The following is a 22,435-nucleotide window of genomic DNA, read 5'->3' on the forward strand; positions in this document are numbered from 1 at the left end:
CTAAAGCAGGACTAAAACAGGACTAAAGCAGGACTAAAGAAGGACTAAAGCAGGATTAAAGCAGGTCTAAATCAGGACTAAAGCAGGACTAAAGCAGGACTAAAACAGGACTAAAGCAGGTCTAAAGCAGGTCTAAAGCAGAACTAAAGCAGGACTAAAGCAGGACTAAAGCAGGACTAAACCAGGACTAAAGCTGGTCTAAAGCAGGACTAAAGCTGGTCTAAAGCAGGACTAAAGCAGGACTAAAGCAGGACTAAAGCTGGACTAAAGCAGGACTAAAGCACGACTAAAGCAGGACTAAAGCAGGACTAAAGCTGGTCTAAAGCAGGACTAAAGCAGGACTAAAGCAGGACTAAAGCAGGACTAAAGCTGGTCTAAAGCAGGACTAAAGCTGGACTAAAGCAGGACTAAAGCAGGACTAAAGCAGGACTAAAGCTGGTCTAAAGCAGGACTAAAGCAGGACTAAAGCAGGACTAAAGCAGGACTAAAGCAGGACTAAAGCAGGACTAAAGCAGGACTAAAGCTGGTCTAAAGCAGGACTAAAGCAGGACTAAAGCAGGACTAAAGCAGGACTGCGTTTCTTTCAGACACTGGAGTGTTCGGAGTTCCCCTGAAAACTCTTTTGGAAAACGATCGGAAAATATTTCCTGGAATAAAAACTCCTGTGGTTTTCAACAAGGTACATGTACCTTTACTGTATTTTTACTGCAGTACTATTACTGTTACTGCCGTTCAAGTGTGTTCACTGTAGTACAGGTACTTTTACTGTGATACTGTGATAAGTACTTTTCCCTCACTGGTCCAGGAGTTGTTCACAGAAAAGATGTTTCTTTAGCTCTGGAAGTCTTTTTCAACACAAACCGGATGGTTCAATCCCCCTGCTGGACCAGAGAGGGATTACAGCCACTGTTAATGATTGTCTTTTGTTTGTTTGTTTGTTTGTTTGTTTGTTTGTTGTTTTTGCTTGCTTGTTTGTCTCAGCTGCTTAGTGTTCTAGAGCAGACTGGACTTCAGACTGAAGGAATCCTCAGAATCTCAGGCTCCATCTCCAGACTCAAGGTTTGATCCACAAATGAGTTAAGACCCGGCCCAGACCCGGCCCGGATCCGGCCCAGACCCGGCCCAGACCCGGCCCAGACCCGGTCCGGATCCGTTCCAGAACCAGTCCATACCCGGTGTCCTGTCGAGTTGATCTGCTGTAGCTCAAATCTTCAGCTCCGCCTTTCGGAGCTTGTGGAAAATATAAACTTGTGTTTTTCTTAATTAGATATATTAGATGTATATTAGATTCTTTAGCACAACTCAAACATCACATTACAGACTCCATACTAGGATGAATGATCTAGTTCGCTAAAGTCTAAGAAGTCTAGTTTGAGCCCCCTTCAGGACTCTAAGTGTGTGTTAGTGTCCCCTTCAGGACTCTAAGTGTGTGTTAGTGCCCCCTTCAGGACTCTAAGTGTGTGTTAGTGTCCCTTTCAGGACTCTAAGTGTGTGCTAGTGTCCCCTTCAGAACTCTAAGTGTGTGTTAGTGCCCCCTTCAGGACTCTAAGTGTGTGCTAGTGTCCCCTTCAGAACTCTAAGTGTGTGTTAGTGCCACCTTCAGGACTCTAAGTGTGTGTTAGTGTCCCTTTCAGGACTCTAAGTGTGTGTTAGTGTCCCCTTCAGGACTCTAAGTGTGTGTTAGTGTCCCCTTCAGGACTTTAAGTGTGTGTTACCATCTCCTTCAGGACTCTAAGTGTGTGTTAGTGTCCCCTTCAGCACTCTAAGTGTGTGTTAGTGCCCCCTTCAGGACTCTAAGTGTGTGTTAGTGCCCCCTTCAGGACTCTAAGTGTGTGTTAGTGCCACCTTCAGGACTCTAAGTGTGTGTTAGTGTCCCTTTCAGGACTCTAAGTGTGTGTTAGCGCCCCCTTCAGGACTCTAAGTGTGTGTTAGTTTCCCCTTCAGGACTCTAAGTGTTTGTTAGCGTCCCCTTCAGGACTCTAAGTGTGTGTTAGCGCCCCCTTCAGGACTCTAAGTGTGTGTTAGCGCCCCCTTCAGGACTCTAAGTGTGTGTTAGTGCCACCTTCAGGACTCTAAGTGTGTGTTAGTGTCCCCTTCAGGACTCTAAGTGTGTGTTGGTGCCCCCTTCAGGACTCTAAGTGTGTGTTAGTGTCCCTTTCAGGACTCTAAGTGTGTGTTAGCGCCCCTTTCAGGACTCTAAGTGTGTGTTAGTGCCACCTTCAGGACTCTAAGTGTGTGTTAGTGTCCCCTTCAGGACTCTAAGTGTGTGTTAGTGCCCCCTTCAGGACTCTAAGTGTGTGTTAGTGCCCCCTTCAGGACTCTAAGTGTGTGTTAGCACCCCCTTCAGGACTCTAAGTGTGTGTTAGCACCCCCTTCAGGACTCTAAGTGTGTGTTAGTGTCCTCTTCAGGACTCTAAGTGTGTGCTAGCGCCCCCTTCAGGACTCTAAGTGTGTGTTAGTGTCCTCTTCAGGACTCTAAGTGTGTGCTAGCGCCCCCTTCAGGACTCTAAGTGTGTGTTAGTGCCCCCTTCAGGACTCTAAGTGTGTGTTAGTGCCCCCTTCAGGACTCTAAGTGTGTGTTAGTGCCACCTTCAGGACTCTAAGTGTGTGTTAGTGTCCCTTTCAGGACTCTAAGTGTGTGTTAGCGCCCCCTTCAGGACTCTAAGTGTGTGTTAGTTTCCCCTTCAGGACTCTAAGTGTTTGTTAGCGTCCCCTTCAGGACTCTAAGTGTGTGTTAGCGCCCCCTTCAGGACTCTAAGTGTGTGTTAGCGCCCCCTTCAGGACTCTAAGTGTGTGTTAGTGCCACCTTCAGGACTCTAAGTGTGTGTTAGTGTCCCCTTCAGGACTCTAAGTGTGTGTTGGTGCCCCCTTCAGGACTCTAAGTGTGTGTTAGTGTCCCTTTCAGGACTCTAAGTGTGTGTTAGCGCCCCTTTCAGGACTCTAAGTGTGTGTTAGTGCCACCTTCAGGACTCTAAGTGTGTGTTAGTGTCCCCTTCAGGACTCTAAGTGTGTGTTAGTGCCCCCTTCAGGACTCTAAGTGTGTGTTAGTGCCCCCTTCAGGACTCTAAGTGTGTGTTAGCACCCCCTTCAGGACTCTAAGTGTGTGTTAGCACCCCCTTCAGGACTCTAAGTGTGTGTTAGTGTCCTCTTCAGGACTCTAAGTGTGTGCTAGCGCCCCCTTCAGGACTCTAAGTGTGTGTTTGTGTCCCCTTCAGGACTCTAAGTGTGTGTTAGTGTCCCCTTCAGGACTCTAAGTGTGTGTTTTTGCCCCCTTCAGGACTCTAAGTGTGTGTTAGTGCCCCCTTCAGGACTCTAAGTGTGTGTTAGTGTCCCTTTCAGGACTCTAAGTGTGTGTTAGTGTCCCCTTCAGGACTCTAAGTGTGTGTTAGTTTTCCCTTAAGGACTCTAAGTGTGTGTTAGCGCACCTTTCAGGACTCTAAGTGTGTGTTAGTGTCCCCTTCAGGACTCTAAGTGTGTGTTACCACCCCCTTCAGGACTCTAAGTGTGTGTTAGTGTCCCCTTCAGGACTCTATGTGTGTGCTAGTGTCCCCTTCAGGACTCTAAGTGTGTGTTAGTGTCCCCTTCAGGACTCTAAGTGTGTGTTAGTTCCCCTTTTTCTAACTGAGTCCAGATGACTACAACTGAAGCTTTTTCTACTATGTCCCCTTCAGGACTCTTAGTTGTATGTTAGTGTCCCCTTCAGGACTTTAAGTGTGTGTTAGTGCCCCCTTCAGGACTCTAAGTGTGTGTTAGTGCCCCCTTCAGGACTCTAAGTGTGTGTTAGTGTCCCCTTCAGGACTTTAAGTGTGTGTTAGTGTCCCCTTAAGGACTCTAAGTGTGTGTTAGTGCCCCCTTCAGGACTCTAAGTGTGTGTTAGTTTCCCCTTCAGGACTCTAAGTGTGCGTTAGTGTCCCCTTCAGGACTCTAAGTGTGTGTTAGTGTCCCCTTCAGGACTCTATGTGTGTGCTAGTGTCCCCTTCAGGACTCTAAGTGTGTGTTAATGTCCCCTTCAGGACTCTTAGTTGTATGTTAGTGTCCCCTTCAGGACTCTAAGTGTGTGTTAGTGCCCCCTTCAGGACTCTAAGTGTGTGTTAGTGTCCCCTTCAGGACTCTAAGTGTGTGTTAGCACCCCCTTCAGGACTCTTAGTGTGTGTTAGTGTCCCTTTCAGGACTCTTAAGTGTGTGTTAGTGTCCCCTTCAGGACTTTAAGTGTGTGTTAGTGTCCCTTTCAGGACTCTAAGTGTGTGCTAGTACCCCTTCAGGACTCTAAGTGTGTGTTAGTGCCCCCTTCAGGACTCTAAGTGTGTGTTAGCACCCCTTTCAGGACTCTAAGTGTGTGTTAGTGCCCCCTTCAGGACTCTAAGTGTGTGTTAGTGCCCCCTTCAGGACTCTAAGTGTGTGTTAGCACCCCTTTCAGGACTCTAAGTGTGTGTTAGTGCCCCCTTCAGGACTCTAAGTGTGTGTTAGTGCCCCCTTCAGGACTCTAAGTGTGTGTTAGTTTCCCCTTCAGGACTCTAAGTGTGTGTTAGTGCCCCCTTCAGGACTCTAAGTGTGTGTTAGTGCCCCCTTCAGGACTCTAAGTGTGTGTTAGCGCCCCCTTCGGGACTCTAAGTGTGTGTTAGTTTCCCCTTCAGGACTCTAAGTGTGTGTTAGCGCCCCCTTCAGGACTCTAAGTGTGTGTTAGTGTCCCCTTCAGGACTCTAAGTGTGTGTTAGCACCCCCTTCAGGACTCTTAGTGTGTGTTAGTGTCCCTTTCAGGACTCTAAGTGTGTGTTAGTGTCCCCTTCAGGACTTTAAGTGTGTGTTAGTGTCCCTTTCAGGACTCTAAGTGTGTGTTAGTGTCCCCTTCAGGACTTTAAGTGTGTGTTAGTTTCCCCTTCAGGACTCTAAGTGTGTGTTAGTGTCCCCTTCAGGACTCTAAGTGTGTGTTACCACCCCCTTCAGGACTCTAAGTGTGTGTTAGTGTCCCCTTCAGGACTCTATGTGTGTGCTAGTGTCCCCTTCAGGACTTTAAGTGTGTGTTAGTGCCCCCTTCAGGACTCTAAGTGTGTGTTAGTGTCCCCTTCAGGACTCTAAGTGTGTGTTAGTGCCCCCTTCAGGACTCTAAGTGTGTGTTAGTTTCCCTTTCAGGACTCTAAGTGTGTGTTAGCGCCCCCTTCAGGACTCTAAGTGTGTGTTAGTGTCCCCTTCAGGACTCTAAGTGTGTGTTAGTGTCCCCTTCAGGACTCTATGTGTGTGCTAGTGTCCCCTTCAGGACTCTAAGTGTGTGTTAATGTCCCCTTCAGGACTCTTAGTTGTATGTTAGTGTCCCCTTCAGGACTCTAAGTGTGTGTTAGTGCCCCCTTCAGGACTCTAAGTGTGTGTTAGTGTCCCCTTCAGGACTCTTAGTGTGTGTTAGTGTCCCTTTCAGGACTCTAAGTGTGTGTTAGTGTCCCCTTCAGGACTTTAAGTGTGTGTTAGTGTCCCTTTCAGGACTCTAAGTGTGTGCTAGTACCCCTTCAGGACTCTAAGTGTGTGTTAGTGCCCCCTTCAGGACTCTAAGTGTGTGTTAGTGTCCCCTTCAGGACTCTAAGTGTGTGCTAGTGCCCCCTTCAGGACTCTAAGTGTGTGTTAGTGCCCCCTTCAGGACTCTAAGTGTGTGTTAGCACCCCTTTCAGGACTCTAAGTGTGTGTTAGTGTCCCCTTCAGGACTCTAAGTGTGTGTTAGTGCCCCCTTCAGGACTCTAAGTGTGTGTTAGTTTCCCCTTCAGGACTCTAAGTGTGTGTTAGTGCCCCCTTCAGGACTCTAAGTGTGTGTTAGTGCCCCCTTCAGGACTCTAAGTGTGTGTTAGCGCCCCCTTCAGGACTCTACGTGTGTGTTAGTTTCCCCTTCAGGACTCTAAGTGTGTGTTAGCGCCCCCTTCAGGACTCTATGTGTGTGCTAGTGTCCCCTTCAGGACTCTAAGTGTGTGTTAATGTCCCCTTCAGGACTCTTAGTTGTATGTTAGTGTCCCTTTCAGGACTCTAAGTGTGTGTTAGTGCCCCCTTCAGGACTCTAAGTGTGTGTTAGTGCCCCCTTCAGGACTCTAAGTGTGTGTTAGTGTCCCCTTCAGGACTCTAAGTGTGTGTTAGCACCCCCTTCAGGACTCTTAGTGTGTGTTAGTGTCCCTTTCAGGACTTTAAGTGTGTGTTAGTTTCCCCTTCAGGACTCTAAGTGTGTGTTAGTTTTCCCTTAAGGACTCTAAGTGTGTGTTAGTGTCCCCTTCAGGACTCTAAGTGTGTGTTAGTTCCCCTTTTTCTAACTGAGTCCAGATGACTACAACTGAAGCTTCTTCTACTATGTCCCCTTCAGGACTCTTAGTTGTATGTTAGTGTCCCCTTCAGGACTTTAAGTATGTGTTAGTGCCCCCTTCAGGACTCTAAGTGTGTGTTAGTGTCCCCTTCAGGACTCTAAGTGTGTTAGTGCCCCCTTCAGGACTCTAAGTGTGTGTTAGTTTCCCCTTCAGGACTCTAAGTGTGTGTTAGCGCCCCCTTCAGGACTCTAAGTGTGTGTTAGTGTCCCCTTCAGGACTCTATGTGTGTGCTAGTGTCCCCTTCAGGACTCTAAGTGTGTGTTAATGTCCCCTTCAGGACTCTTAGTTGTATGTTAGTGTCCCCTTCAGGACTCTAAGTGTGTGTTAGTGCCCCCTTCAGGACTCTAAGTGTGTGTTAGTGCCCCCTTCAGGACTCTAAGTGTGTGTTAGTGTCCCCTTCAGGACTCTAAGTGTGTGTTAGTGTCCCCTTCAGGACTCTAAGTGTGTGTTAGCACCCCCTTCAGGACTCTTAGTGTGTGTTAGTGTCCCTTTCAGGACTCTTAAGTGTGTGTTAGTGTCCCCTTCAGGACTTTAAGTGTGTGTTAGTGTCCCTTTCAGGACTCTAAGTGTGTGCTAGTACCCCTTCAGGACTCTAAGTGTGTGTTAGTGCCCCCTTCAGGACTCTAAGTGTGTGTTAGCACCCCTTTCAGGACTCTAAGTGTGTGTTAGTGCCCCCTTCAGGACTCTAAGTGTGTGTTAGTGCCCCCTTCAGGACTCTAAGTGTGTGTTAGCACCCCTTTCAGGACTCTAAGTGTGTGTTAGTGCCCCCTTCAGGACTCTAAGTGTGTGTTAGTGCCCCCTTCAGGACTCTAAGTGTGTGTTAGTTTCCCCTTCAGGACTCTAAGTGTGTGTTAGTGCCCCCTTCAGGACTCTAAGTGTGTGTTAGTGCCCCCTTCAGGACTCTAAGTGTGTGTTAGCGCCCCCTTCGGGACTCTAAGTGTGTGTTAGTTTCCCCTTCAGGACTCTAAGTGTGTGTTAGCGCCCCCTTCAGGACTCTAAGTGTGTGTTAGTGTCCCCTTCAGGACTCTAAGTGTGTGTTAGCACCCCCTTCAGGACTCTTAGTGTGTGTTAGTGTCCCTTTCAGGACTCTAAGTGTGTGTTAGTGTCCCCTTCAGGACTTTAAGTGTGTGTTAGTGTCCCTTTCAGGACTCTAAGTGTGTGTTAGTGTCCCCTTCAGGACTTTAAGTGTGTGTTAGTTTCCCCTTCAGGACTCTAAGTGTGTGTTAGTGTCCCCTTCAGGACTCTAAGTGTGTGTTACCACCCCCTTCAGGACTCTAAGTGTGTGTTAGTGTCCCCTTCAGGACTCTATGTGTGTGCTAGTGTCCCCTTCAGGACTTTAAGTGTGTGTTAGTGCCCCCTTCAGGACTCTAAGTGTGTGTTAGTGTCCCCTTCAGGACTCTAAGTGTGTGTTAGTGCCCCCTTCAGGACTCTAAGTGTGTGTTAGTTTCCCTTTCAGGACTCTAAGTGTGTGTTAGCGCCCCCTTCAGGACTCTAAGTGTGTGTTAGTGTCCCCTTCAGGACTCTAAGTGTGTGTTAGTGTCCCCTTCAGGACTCTATGTGTGTGCTAGTGTCCCCTTCAGGACTCTAAGTGTGTGTTAATGTCCCCTTCAGGACTCTTAGTTGTATGTTAGTGTCCCCTTCAGGACTCTAAGTGTGTGTTAGTGCCCCCTTCAGGACTCTAAGTGTGTGTTAGTGTCCCCTCCAGGACTCTTAGTGTGTGTTAGTGTCCCTTTCAGGACTCTAAGTGTGTGTTAGTGTCCCCTTCAGGACTTTAAGTGTGTGTTAGTGTCCCTTTCAGGACTCTAAGTGTGTGCTAGTACCCCTTCAGGACTCTAAGTGTGTGTTAGTGCCCCCTTCAGGACTCTAAGTGTGTGTTAGTGTCCCCTTCAGGACTCTAAGTGTGTGCTAGTGCCCCCTTCAGGACTCTAAGTGTGTGTTAGTGCCCCCTTCAGGACTCTAAGTGTGTGTTAGCACCCCTTTCAGGACTCTAAGTGTGTGTTAGTGTCCCCTTCAGGACTCTAAGTGTGTGTTAGTGCCCCCTTCAGGACTCTAAGTGTGTGTTAGTTTCCCCTTCAGGACTCTAAGTGTGTGTTAGTGCCCCCTTCAGGACTCTAAGTGTGTGTTAGTGCCCCCTTCAGGACTCTAAGTGTGTGTTAGCGCCCCCTTCAGGACTCTAAGTGTGTGTTAGTTTCCCCTTCAGGACTCTAAGTGTGTGTTAGCGCCCCCTTCAGGACTCTATGTGTGTGCTAGTGTCCCCTTCAGGACTCTAAGTGTGTGTTAATGTCCCCTTCAGGACTCTTAGTTGTATGTTAGTGTCCCTTTCAGGACTCTAAGTGTGTGTTAGTGCCCCCTTCAGGACTCTAAGTGTGTGTTAGTGCCCCCTTCAGGACTCTAAGTGTGTGTTAGTGTCCCCTTCAGGACTCTAAGTGTGTGTTAGCACCCCCTTCAGGACTCTTAGTGTGTGTTAGTGTCCCTTTCAGGACTTTAAGTGTGTGTTAGTTTCCCCTTCAGGACTCTAAGTGTGTGTTAGTTTTCCCTTAAGGACTCTAAGTGTGTGTTAGTGTCCCCTTCAGGACTCTAAGTGTGTGTTAGTTCCCCTTTTTCTAACTGAGTCCAGATGACTACAACTGAAGCTTCTTCTACTATGTCCCCTTCAGGACTCTTAGTTGTATGTTAGTGTCCCCTTCAGGACTTTAAGTATGTGTTAGTGCCCCCTTCAGGACTCTAAGTGTGTGTTAGTGTCCCCTTCAGGACTCTAAGTGTGTTAGTGCCCCCTTCAGGACTCTAAGTGTGTGTTAGTTTCCCCTTCAGGACTCTAAGTGTGTGTTAGCGCCCCCTTCAGGACTCTAAGTGTGTGTTAGTGTCCCCTTCAGGACTCTATGTGTGTGCTAGTGTCCCCTTCAGGACTCTAAGTGTGTGTTAATGTCCCCTTCAGGACTCTTAGTTGTATGTTAGTGTCCCCTTCAGGACTCTAAGTGTGTGTTAGTGCCCCCTTCAGGACTCTAAGTGTGTGTTAGTGCCCCCTTCAGGACTCTAAGTGTGTGTTAGTGTCCCCTTCAGGACTCTAAGTGTGTGTTAGTGTCCCCTTCAGGACTCTAAGTGTGTGTTAGCACCCCCTTCAGGACTCTTAGTGTGTGTTAGTGTCCCTTTCAGGACTCTTAAGTGTGTGTTAGTGTCCCCTTCAGGACTTTAAGTGTGTGTTAGTGTCCCTTTCAGGACTCTAAGTGTGTGCTAGTACCCCTTCAGGACTCTAAGTGTGTGTTAGTGCCCCCTTCAGGACTCTAAGTGTGTGTTAGCACCCCTTTCAGGACTCTAAGTGTGTGTTAGTGCCCCCTTCAGGACTCTAAGTGTGTGTTAGTGCCCCCTTCAGGACTCTAAGTGTGTGTTAGCACCCCTTTCAGGACTCTAAGTGTGTGTTAGTGCCCCCTTCAGGACTCTAAGTGTGTGTTAGTGCCCCCTTCAGGACTCTAAGTGTGTGTTAGTTTCCCCTTCAGGACTCTAAGTGTGTGTTAGTGCCCCCTTCAGGACTCTAAGTGTGTGTTAGTGCCCCCTTCAGGACTCTAAGTGTGTGTTAGCGCCCCCTTCGGGACTCTAAGTGTGTGTTAGTTTCCCCTTCAGGACTCTAAATGTGTGTTAGCGCCCCCTTCAGGACTCTAAGTGTGTGTTAGTGTCCCCTTCAGGACTCTAAGTGTGTGTTAGCACCCCCTTCAGGACTCTTAGTGTGTGTTAGTGTCCCTTTCAGGACTCTAAGTGTGTGTTAGTGTCCCCTTCAGGACTTTAAGTGTGTGTTAGTGTCCCTTTCAGGACTCTAAGTGTGTGTTAGTGTCCCCTTCAGGACTTTAAGTGTGTGTTAGTTTCCCCTTCAGGACTCTAAGTGTGTGTTAGTGTCCCCTTCAGGACTCTAAGTGTGTGTTACCACCCCCTTCAGGACTCTAAGTGTGTGTTAGTGTCCCCTTCAGGACTCTATGTGTGTGCTAGTGTCCCCTTCAGGACTTTAAGTGTGTGTTAGTGCCCCCTTCAGGACTCTAAGTGTGTGTTAGTGTCCCCTTCAGGACTCTAAGTGTGTGTTAGTGCCCCCTTCAGGACTCTAAGTGTGTGTTAGTTTCCCTTTCAGGACTCTAAGTGTGTGTTAGCGCCCCCTTCAGGACTCTAAGTGTGTGTTAGTGTCCCCTTCAGGACTCTAAGTGTGTGTTAGTGTCCCCTTCAGGACTCTATGTGTGTGCTAGTGTCCCCTTCAGGACTCTAAGTGTGTGTTAATGTCCCCTTCAGGACTCTTAGTTGTATGTTAGTGTCCCCTTCAGGACTCTAAGTGTGTGTTAGTGCCCCCTTCAGGACTCTAAGTGTGTGTTAGTGTCCCCTCCAGGACTCTTAGTGTGTGTTAGTGTCCCTTTCAGGACTCTAAGTGTGTGTTAGTGTCCCCTTCAGGACTTTAAGTGTGTGTTAGTGTCCCTTTCAGGACTCTAAGTGTGTGCTAGTACCCCTTCAGGACTCTAAGTGTGTGTTAGTGCCCCCTTCAGGACTCTAAGTGTGTGTTAGTGTCCCCTTCAGGACTCTAAGTGTGTGCTAGTGCCCCCTTCAGGACTCTAAGTGTGTGTTAGTGCCCCCTTCAGGACTCTAAGTGTGTGTTAGCACCCCTTTCAGGACTCTAAGTGTGTGTTAGTGTCCCCTTCAGGACTCTAAGTGTGTGTTAGTGCCCCCTTCAGGACTCTAAGTGTGTGTTAGTTTCCCCTTCAGGACTCTAAGTGTGTGTTAGTGCCCCCTTCAGGACTCTAAGTGTGTGTTAGTGCCCCCTTCAGGACTCTAAGTGTGTGTTAGCGCCCCCTTCAGGACTCTAAGTGTGTGTTAGTTTCCCCTTCAGGACTCTAAGTGTGTGTTAGCGCCCCCTTCAGGACTCTATGTGTGTGCTAGTGTCCCCTTCAGGACTCTAAGTGTGTGTTAATGTCCCCTTCAGGACTCTTAGTTGTATGTTAGTGTCCCTTTCAGGACTCTAAGTGTGTGTTAGTGCCCCCTTCAGGACTCTAAGTGTGTGTTAGTGCCCCCTTCAGGACTCTAAGTGTGTGTTAGTGTCCCCTTCAGGACTCTAAGTGTGTGTTAGCACCCCCTTCAGGACTCTTAGTGTGTGTTAGTGTCCCTTTCAGGACTTTAAGTGTGTGTTAGTTTCCCCTTCAGGACTCTAAGTGTGTGTTAGTTTTCCCTTAAGGACTCTAAGTGTGTGTTAGTGTCCCCTTCAGGACTCTAAGTGTGTGTTAGTTCCCCTTTTTCTAACTGAGTCCAGATGACTACAACTGAAGCTTCTTCTACTATGTCCCCTTCAGGACTCTTAGTTGTATGTTAGTGTCCCCTTCAGGACTTTAAGTATGTGTTAGTGCCCCCTTCAGGACTCTAAGTGTGTGTTAGTGTCCTCTTCAGGACTCTAAGTGTGTTAGTGCCCCCTTCAGGACTCTAAGTGTGTGTTAGTTTCCCCTTCAGGACTCTAAGTGTGTGTTAGCGCCCCCTTCAGGACTCTAAGTGTGTGTTAGTGTCCCCTTCAGGACTCTAAGTGTGTGTTAGTGTCCCCTTCAGGACTCTATGTGTGTGCTAGTGTCCCCTTCAGGACTCTAAGTGTGTGTTAATGTCCCCTTCAGGACTCTTAGTTGTATGTTAGTGTCCCCTTCAGGACTCTAAGTGTGTGTTAGTGCCCCCTTCAGGACTCTAAGTGTGTGTTAGTGCCCCCTTCAGGACTCTAAGTGTGTGTTAGTGCCCCCTTCAGGACTCTAAGTGTGTGTTAGTGTCCCCTTCAGGACTCTTAGTGTGTGTTAGTGTCCCTTTCAGGACTCTAAGTGTGTGTCAGTGTCCCCTTCAGGACTTTAAGTGTGTGTTAGTGTCCCTTTCAGGACTCTAAGTGTGTGCTAGTGCCCCCTTCAGGACTCTAAGTGTGTGTTAGTGCCCCCTTCAGGACTCTAAGTGTGTGTTAGCACCCCTTTCAGGAATCTAAGTGTGTGTTAGTGTCCCCTTCAGGACTCTAAGTGTGTGCTAGTGCCCCCTTCAGGACTCTAAGTGTGTGTTAGTGCCCCCTTCAGGACTCTAAGTGTGTGTTAGCACCCCCTTCAGGACTCTAAGTGTGTGTTAGCACCCCCTTCAGGACTCTAAGTGTGTGTTAGTGCCCCCTTCAGGACTCTAAGTGTGTGTTAGTGCCCCCTTCAGGACTCTAAGTGTGTGTTAGTGTCCCCTTCAGGACTCTAAGTGTGTGTTAGTGCCCCCTTCAGGACTCTAAGTGTGTGTTAGTGCCCCCTTCAGGACTCTAAGTGTGTGTTAGTGTCCTCTTCAGGACTCTAAGTGTGTGTTAGTGCCCCCTTCAGGACTCTAAGTGTGTGTTAGTGCCCCCTTCAGGACTCTAAGTGTGTGTTAGTGTCCCCTTCAGGACTCTAAGTGTGTGCTAGTGTCCCCTTCAGGACTCTAAGTGTGTGTTAGTTCCCCTTTTTCTAACTGAGTCCAGATGACTACAACTGAAGCTTTTTCTACTATGTCCCCTTCAGGACTCTTAGTTGTATGTTAGTGTCCCCTTCAGGACTTTAAGTGTGTGTTAGTGCCCCCTTCAGGACTCTAAGTGTGTGTTAGTGCCCCCTTCAGGACTCTAAGTGTGTGTTAGTGTCCCCTTCAGGACTCTAAGTGTGTGTTAGTGCCCCCTTCAGGACTCTAAGTGTGTGTTAGTTTCCCCTTCAGGACTCTAAGTGTGTGTTAGCGCCCCCTTCAGGACTCTAAGTGTGTGTTAGTGTCCCCTTCAGGACTCTAAGTGTGTGTTAGTGTCCCCTTCAGGACTCTATGTGTGTGCTAGTGTCCCCTTCAGGACTCTAAGTGTGTGTTAATGTCCCCTTCAGGACTCTTAGTTGTATGTTAGTGTCCCCTTCAGGACTCTAAGTGTGTGTTAGTGCCCCCTTCAGGACTCTAAGTGTGTGTTAGTGTCCCCTTCAGGACTCTAAGTGTGTGTTAGCACCCCCTTCAGGACTCTTAGTGTGTGTTAGTGTCCCTTTCAGGACTCTAAGTGTGTGTTAGTGTCCCCTTCAGGACTCTAAGTGTGTGTTAGTGTCCCCTTCAGGACTCTAAGTGTGTGCTAGTGCCCCCTTCAGGACTCTAAGTGTGTGTTAGCACCCCTTTCAGGACTCTAAGTGTGTGTTAGTGTCCCCTTCAGGACTCTAAGTGTGTGTTAGTGCCCCCTTCAGGACTCTAAGTGTGTGTTAGTGCCCCCTTCAGGACTCTAAGTGTGTGTTAGTGCCCCCTTCAGGACTCTTAGTGTGTGTTAGTGTCCCTTTCAGGACTCTAAGTGTGTGTTAGTGTCCCCTTCAGGACTCTAAGTGTGTGTTAGTGTCCTCTTCAGGACTCTAAGTGTGTGTTAGCACCCCCTTCGGGACTCTAAGTGTGTGTTAGTGTCCCCTTCAGGACTCTAAGTGTGTGTTAGTGTCCTCTTCAGGACTTTAAGTGTGTGTTAGTGTCCCCTTAAGGACTCTAAGTGTATGTTAGTGCCCCCTTCAGGACTCTAAGTGTGTGTTAGTGTCCCCTTCAGGACTCTAAGTGTGTGTTAGTGTCCCCTTCAGGACTCTAAGTGTGTGTTAGTGTCCCCTTCAGGACTCTAAGTGTGTGTTAGTGTCCCCTTCAGGACTCTAAGTGTGTGTTAGTGTCCCCTTCAGGACTCTAAGTGTGTGTTAGTGCCCCCTTCAGGACTCTAAGTGTGTGTTAGTGTCCCCTTCAGGACTCTAAGTGTGTGTTAGTGTCCCTTTCAGGACTCTAAGTGTATTTTAGTGTCCCCTTCAGGACTCTAAGTGTGTGTTAGTGTCCCCTTCAGGACTCTAAGTGTATTTTAGTGTCCCCTTCAGGACTCTAAGTGTGTGTTAGTGTCCCCTTCAGTTTGATATCATTTTATATTTCAGTTCAACAACAAGATAAAACATGTCATTCTGTGCCTCTGGATGGACTCGACTGGACACTGGTCCAGACCCAGACCAGGTCCAGATGACTTTGCTCCTGTCCAGTCTTTGCGCAGGGACCTGGACCGGTGCAGCCCTGACTTTGTCTGGTCTGGACTCAGACCTGTGGACGCAGCTGGACTTCTGAAACTGTTCATCAGAGAACTGCCCTGCCCCCTGCTGGACACACAACCAACAACACTCAGAAGCATCATGGGTAAGACTGGTTAAACTTCAGATTTAGTCCTACTTTAGTCCTGCTTTAGTCCTGCTTTAGACCTGGTTTAGTCCTGCTTTAGTCCAGCTTTAGACCTGCTTTAGTCCTGGTTTAGTCCTGCTTTAGTCCTGCTTTAGTCCTGCTTTAGACCTGCTGTAGACCTGCTTTAGTCCTGCTTTAGTCCTGCTTTAGTCCTGCTTTAGACCCGCTTTAGTCCTGCTTTAGACCTGCTTTAGTCCTGCTTTAGTCCTGCTTTAGACCTGGTTTAGTCCTGCTTTAGTCCAGCTTTAGACCTGCTTTAGTCCTGCTTTAGACCTGCTGTGGACCTGCTTTAGACCTGATTTAGTCCTGCTTTAGTCCTGCTTTAGACCTGCTGTAGACCTGGTTTAGTCCTGCTTTAGACCCGCTTTAGTCCTGCTTTAGACCTGCTTTAGTCCTGCTTTAGTCCAGCTTTAGACCTGCTTTAGACCTGCTTTAGTCCTGCTTTAGTCCTGCTTTAGTCCCACTTTAGACCCGGTTTAGTCCTGCTTTAGTCCTGCTTTAGTCCTGCTTTAGTCCTGGTTTAGTCCTGCTTTATACCTGCTTTATACCTGCTTTAGACCTGCTTTAGTCCTGCTTTAGACCTACTTTAGACCTGCTTTAGACCCGCTTTAGTCCTGTTTTAGTCCTGCTTTAGACCCGCTTTAGTCCTGCTTTAGTCCCGCTTTAGTCCTGCTTTTGTCTTGCTTTAGTCCTGCTTTAGTCCTGCTTTAGTCCTGCTTTAGCCCTGCTTTAGTCCTGCTGTAGTCCTGGTTTAGTCCTGCTTTAGTCCTGCTTTAGTCCAGCTTTAGACTTGCTTTAGTCCTGGTTTAGTCCTGCTTTAGTCCTGCTTTAGTCTTGCTTTAGTCCTGGTTTAGTCCTGGTTTAGTCCTGCTTTAGTCCTGCTTTAGTCCTGGTTTAGTCTTGCTTTAGTCCTGCTTTAGTCCGACTTTAGTCCTGCTTTAGTCCTGCTTTAGCCCTGCTTTAGTCCTGGTTTAGTCCTGCTTTAGTCCTGCTTTAGACCTGGTTTAGTCCTGCTTTAGGCCTGCTTTAGTCCTGCTTTAGCCCTGGTTTAGTCCTGGTTTAGTCCTTCTTTAGTCCTGCTTTAGTCCGACTTTAGTCCTGCTTTAGCCCTGCTTTAGTCCTGCTTTAGTCCGACTTTAGTCCTGCTTTAGCCCTGCTTTAGTCCTGCTTTAGTCCGACTTTAGTCCTGCTTTAGCCCTGCTTTAGTCCTGCTTTAGTCCTGGTTTAGCCCCTTCAGGACGCTCTGTGTTGCAGATCTTCATTCGGAGCTTCATCAGGTTCAGGCTCTGCAGCTTCTGTGTTTGGTTCTGTCAGAGTCGCATCGCTACACGCTCCAGGTACAAGTACTACTATGAAATAATACTACTATAACAAATACTACTATAACAAGTACTACTATAAAATAATACTACTATAACATATACTACTATAACAAGTACTACTATAAAATAATACTACTATAACATATACTACTATAACAAATACTACTATAACAAGTACTACTATGAAATAATACTACTATAACAAATACTACTATAACAAGTACTACTATAAAATAATACTACTATAACATATACTACTATAACAAATACTACTATAACAAGTACTACTATGAAATAATACTACTATAACAAATACTACTATAACAAGTACTACTATAAAATAATACTACTATAACATATACTACTATAACAAATACTACTATAAAATAATACTACTATAACATATACTACTATAACAAATACTACTATAACAAGTACTACTATGAAATAATACTACTATAACAAATACTACTATAACAAGTACTACTATAAAATAATACTACTATAACAAATACTACTATAACAAGTACTACTATAAAATAATACTATTATAACAAATACTACAATAACAAATATTACTATAACAAGTACTACTATAAAATAATACTACTATAACAAATACTACTATAACAAATACTACTATAACAAGTACTACTATAAAATAATACTACTATAACAAATACTACTATAACAAGTACTACTATAAAATAATACTACAATAACATATACTACTATAACAAATACTACTATAACAAGTACTACTATAAAATAATACTACTATAACTAATACTACTATAACAAATACTACTATAACAAGTACTACTATAAAATAATACTACTATAACAAATACTACTATAACAAATACTACTATAACAAGTACTACTATAAAATAATACTACTATAACAAATACTACTATAACAAGTACTACTATAAAATAATACTACTATAACAAATACTACTATAACAAGTACTACTATAAAATAATACTACTATAACAAATACTACTATAACAAGTACTACTATAAAATAATACTACTATAACAAATACTACTATAACAAGTACTACTATAAAAAATACTACTATAACAGATACTACTATAACAAGTACTACTATAAAATAATACTACTATAACAAATACTACTATAACAAGTACTACTATAAAATAATACTACCATAACTAATACTACTATAACAAATACTACTATAACAAGTACTACTATAAAATAATACTACTATAACTAATACTACTATAACAAATACTACTATAACAAGTACTACTATAAAATAATACTACTATAACAAATACTACTGTAACAAGTACTACTATAAAATAATACTACTATAACAAATACTACTATAACAAGTACTACTATAAAATAATACTACTATAACAAATACTACCATAACAAATATTACTATAACAAGTACTACTATAAAATAATACTACTATAACAAATACTACTATAACAAGTACTACTATAAAATAATACTACTATAACTAATACTACTATAACAAATACTACTATAACAAGTACTACTATAAAATAATACTACTATAACAAATACTACTATAACAAGTACTACTATAAAATAATACTACTATAACAAATACTACTATAACAAGTACTACTATAAAATAATACTACTATAACAAATACTACTATAACAAATATTACTATAACAAGTACTACTATAAAATAATACTACTATAACTAATACTACTATAACAAATACTACTATAACAAGTACTACTATAAAATAATACTACTATAACACATACTACTATAACAAATACTACTGTAACAAGTACTACTATAAAATAATACTACTATAACAAATACTACCATAACAAATATTACTATAACAAGTACTACTATAAAATAATACTACTATAACAAATACTACTATAACAAGTACTACTATAAAATAATACTACTATAACAAATACTACTATAACAAGTACTACTATAAAATAATACTACTATAACAAATACTACTATAACAAGTACTACTATAAAAATAATACTACTATAACAAATACTACTATAACAAATACTACTATAACAAGTACTACTATAAAATAATACTACTATAACTAATACTACTATAACAAATACTACTATAACAAGTACTACTATAAAATAATACTACTATAACAAATACTACTATAACAAATACTACTATAACAAGTACTACTATAAAATAATACTACTATAACAAATACTACTATAACAAGTACTACTATAAAATAATACTACTATAACTAATACTACTATAACAAATACTACTATAAAATGATACTACTATAACTAATACTACTATAACAAATACTACTATAACAAGTACTACTATAAAATAATACTACTATAACAAATACTACTATAACAAATACTACTATAACAAGTGCTACTATAAAATAATACTACTATAACAAATACTACTATAACAAATACTACTATAACAAGTACTACTATAACAAATACTACTATAACAAATACCTTAATGACAAATACTACTATAACAAGTACTACTATAACAAGTACTACTATAACAAGTACTACTATAACAAATACTACTATAACAAGTACTACTATAACAAATACTACTATAACAAATACCTTAATGACAAATACTACTATAACAAGTACTACTATAACAAGTACTACTATAACAAGTACTACTATAACAAATACCTTAATGACAAATACTACTATAACAAGTACTACTATAACAAGTACTACTATAACAAGTACTACTATAACAAGTACTACTATAACAAATGCTACTATAACAAGTCCTACTATAACAAGTACTACTATAACAAATGCTACTATAACAAGTACTACTATAACAAATACCTTAATGACAAATACTACTATAACAAGTACTACTATAACAAGTACTACTATAACAAGTACTACTATAACAAATACTACTATAACAAGTACTACTATAACAAATACTACTATAACAAATACCTTAATGACAAATACTACTATAACAAGTACTACTATAACAAGTACTACTATAACAAGTACTACTATAACAAATGCTACTATAACAAGTACTACTATAACAAGTACTACTATAACAAGTACTACTATAACAAGTACCACTATAACAAATGCTACTATAACAAGTACTACTATAACAAGTACTACTATAACAAATGCTACTATAACAAGTACTACTATAACAAGTACTACTATAACAAATACTACCATAACAAACTCTCTCCTCTCCTCTGATTGGTTGATCTCTCCTCTCTTCTGATTGGCCGCTCTCTCCTCTCCTCTGATTGGTTGATCTCTCCTCTCCTCTGATTGGCCGCTCTCTCCTCTCCTCTGATTGGTTGTTCTCTCCTCTCCTCTGATTGGTTGTTCTCTCCTCTGATTGGCCGTGCAGGCACTCCTAGCGTTCCTGGCTCGTGTAACACAGAACCAGGAGCAGAACCGGATGTCGCTGTGGAACGTTTCCATGGTGATGGCACCAAACCTGCTGCCCAGCAACCGCAGACAGGAAGTGACACAGGCCAGACAGGAAATGGAGGAAGCAGTGGGCGGGGCTAAGCTGGTGCGACTCTTGATCCGACATCGTGGCCTCATGTGGACAGTGAGGGAACTACACTTTTACACATCGCTCCATTTCACTGGAGTAAATCAACTTAAATGAACTATATTTCACTTAAATGAACTATATTTCACTTAAATGAACTGAACTATATTTCACTTAAATGAACTATATTTCACTTAAATGAACTATATTTCACTTAAATGAACTATATTTCACTTAAATGAACTGAACTATATTTCACTTAAATGAACTATATTTCACTTAAATGAACTATATTTCACTTAAATGAACTGAACTATATTTCACTTAAATGAACTATATTTCACTTAAATGAACTATATTTCACTTAAATGAACTGAACTATATTTCACTTAAATGAACTATATTTCACTTAAATGAACTATATTAAATGAACTATATTTCACTTAAATGAACTATATTTCACTTAAATGAACTATATTTCACTTAAATGAACTATATTAAATGAACTATATTTCACTTAAATGAACTATATTTCACTTAAATGAACTGAACTATATTTCACTTAAATTAACTATATTTCACTTAAATGAACTATATTTCACTTAAATGAACTGAACTATATTTCACTTAAATGAACTATATTTCACTTAAATGAACTATATTAAATGAACTATATTTCACTTAAATGAACTATATTTCACTTAAATGAACTGAACTATATTTCACTTAAATGAACTATATTTCACTTAAATTAACTATATTTCACTTAAATGAACTGAACTATATTTCACTTAAATGAACTATATTTCACTTAAATGAACTATATTTCACTTAAATGAACTGAACTATATTTCACTTAAATGAACTATATTTCACTTAAATGAACTATATTTCACTTAAATGAACTGAACTATATTTCACTTAAATGAACTATATTAAATGAACTATATTTCACTTAAATGAACTATATTAAATGAACTGTATTTCACTTAAATGAACTATATTTCACTTAAATGAACTATATTAAATGAACTATATTTCACTTAAATGAACTATATTTCACTTAAATGAACTGAACTATATTTCACTTAAATGAACTATATTTCACTTAAATGAACTATATTTCACTAAAATGAACTATATTTCACTAAAATGAACTATATTTCACTTAAATGAACTATATTAAATGAACTATATTTCACTTAAATGAACTATATTTCACTAAAATGAACTATATTTCACTTAAATGAACTGAACTATATTTCACTTAAATGAACTATATTAAATGAACTATATTTCACTTAAATGAACTATATTTCACTTAAATGAACTGAACTATATTTCACTTAAATGAACTATATTTCACTTAAATGAACTATATTAAATGAACTATATTTCACTTAAATGAACTATATTTCACTAAAATGAACTATATTTCACTTAAATGAACTGAACTATATTTCACTTAAATGAACTATATTTCACTTAAATGAACTATATTAAATGAACTATATTTCACTTAAATGAACTATATTTCACTTAAATGAACTATATTAAATGAACTGTATTTCACTTAAATGAACTATATTTCACTTAAATGAACTATATTTCACTTAAATGAACTATATTAAATGAACTATATTTCACTTAAATGAACTATATTTCACTTAAATGAACTATATTAAATGAACTATATTTCACTTAAATGAACTATATTAAATTAACTATATTTCACTTAAATTAACTATATTAAATGAACTATATTATATGAACTATATTTCACTTAAATGAACTATATTTCACTTAAATGAACTATATTTCACTTTAATGAACTATATTAAATGAACTATATTTCACTTAAATGAACTATATTTCACTTAAATGAACTATATTAAATGAACTATATTTCACTTAAATGAACTATATTTCACTAAAATTAACTATATTTCACTTAAATGAACTATATTAAATGAACTATATTAAATGAACTATATTTCACTTAAATTAACTATATTTCACTTAAATTAACTATATTAAATGAACTATATTTCACTTAAATTAACTATATTTCACTTAAATTAACTATATTTCACTTAAATGAACTATATTAAATGAACTATATTTCACTTAAATGAACTATATTAAACTGTTTCTCTCAAATTAACTTTTTTTTCCACTGGGAGGGGGGGAGCGGGGCCTTTTCCAGGGAGCGGGGCCTTTTTCAGGGGGCGGGGCCTTTTCCAGGGAGCGGGGCCTTTTTCAGGGGGCGGGGCCTTTTTCAGGGGGCGGGGCCTTTTCCAGGGAGCGGGGCCTTTTTCAGGGGGCGGGGCCTTTTTCAGGGGGCAGGGCCTTTTCCAGGGAGCGGGGCCTTTTTCAGGGGGCGGGGCCTTTTTCAGGGGGCAGGGCCTTTTCCAGGGAGCAGGGCCTTTTTCAAGGGGCGGGGCCTTTTTCAGGGGGCGGGGCCTTTTCCAGGGAGCGGGGCCTTTTTCAGGGGGCGGGGCCTTTTCCAGGGAGCGGGGCCTTTTTCAGGGGGCGGGGCCTTTTCCAGCTGGCGGGGCCTTTTCCAGGGGGCGGGGCCTGGCGTAAAGAGGCCGGACTTGGCCGCTGGAGGCTGGAGTGGGAGGTGCCAGCCCATATATGGTGATTATCGCCCCCTGTGGGAAATGTTTGTTATGGCCTCAGACACAGGCAATAAGTAATGAGGATTTATTCGATTTATTTGAATAGACGTTCCTCTTTAAGCTGAGCACATGAGTCTGCAGGTCCAGTCTGGCCCAGACCGGGCAGCACCAGGTCCAGTCTGGCCCAGACCGGGCAGCACCAGGTCCAGTCTGGCCCAGACCGGGCAGCACCAGGTCCAGTCTGGCCCAGACCGGGCAGGTCCACCTGTTTACCTATTGGGCTGTTTCATGCCTGGCATTCGTACTTCAGCAGAAGCACCGCAACTGAACTCCTCTTGGCCCCGGTCTCTACACTTCTCTTCACCCTCTATACTGCAGACCTCAGACACGGAGTTCTGACCAC

The 22,435-nt window shown here is 42.3% G+C and overlaps 1 protein-coding gene across 1 annotated transcript in view; it reads left to right on the top strand.

Moving 5' to 3' along the window:
- Nucleotides 1-22,435, top strand: part of LOC140364903 (rho GTPase-activating protein 18-like) — a 126,271-nt gene that overhangs the window by 41,133 nt on the left and 62,703 nt on the right. The window contains exons 5-9 of the mRNA XM_072451283.1: nt 588-679; nt 982-1,059; nt 14,339-14,489; nt 15,786-15,868; nt 19,262-19,468. Coding sequence (XP_072307384.1) covers nt 588-679; nt 982-1,059; nt 14,339-14,489; nt 15,786-15,868; nt 19,262-19,468 — 611 coding nt within the window. The remainder of the gene's footprint in view (nt 1-587; nt 680-981; nt 1,060-14,338; nt 14,490-15,785; nt 15,869-19,261; nt 19,469-22,435) is intronic.

Source organism: Eucyclogobius newberryi, unplaced genomic scaffold (assembly GCF_026437365.1).
Source record: "Eucyclogobius newberryi isolate DKJ021-1_F unplaced genomic scaffold, fEucNew1.0.hap1 SCAF_18, whole genome shotgun sequence".
NCBI classification, from domain to species: domain Eukaryota; kingdom Metazoa; phylum Chordata; class Actinopteri; order Gobiiformes; family Gobiidae; genus Eucyclogobius; species Eucyclogobius newberryi.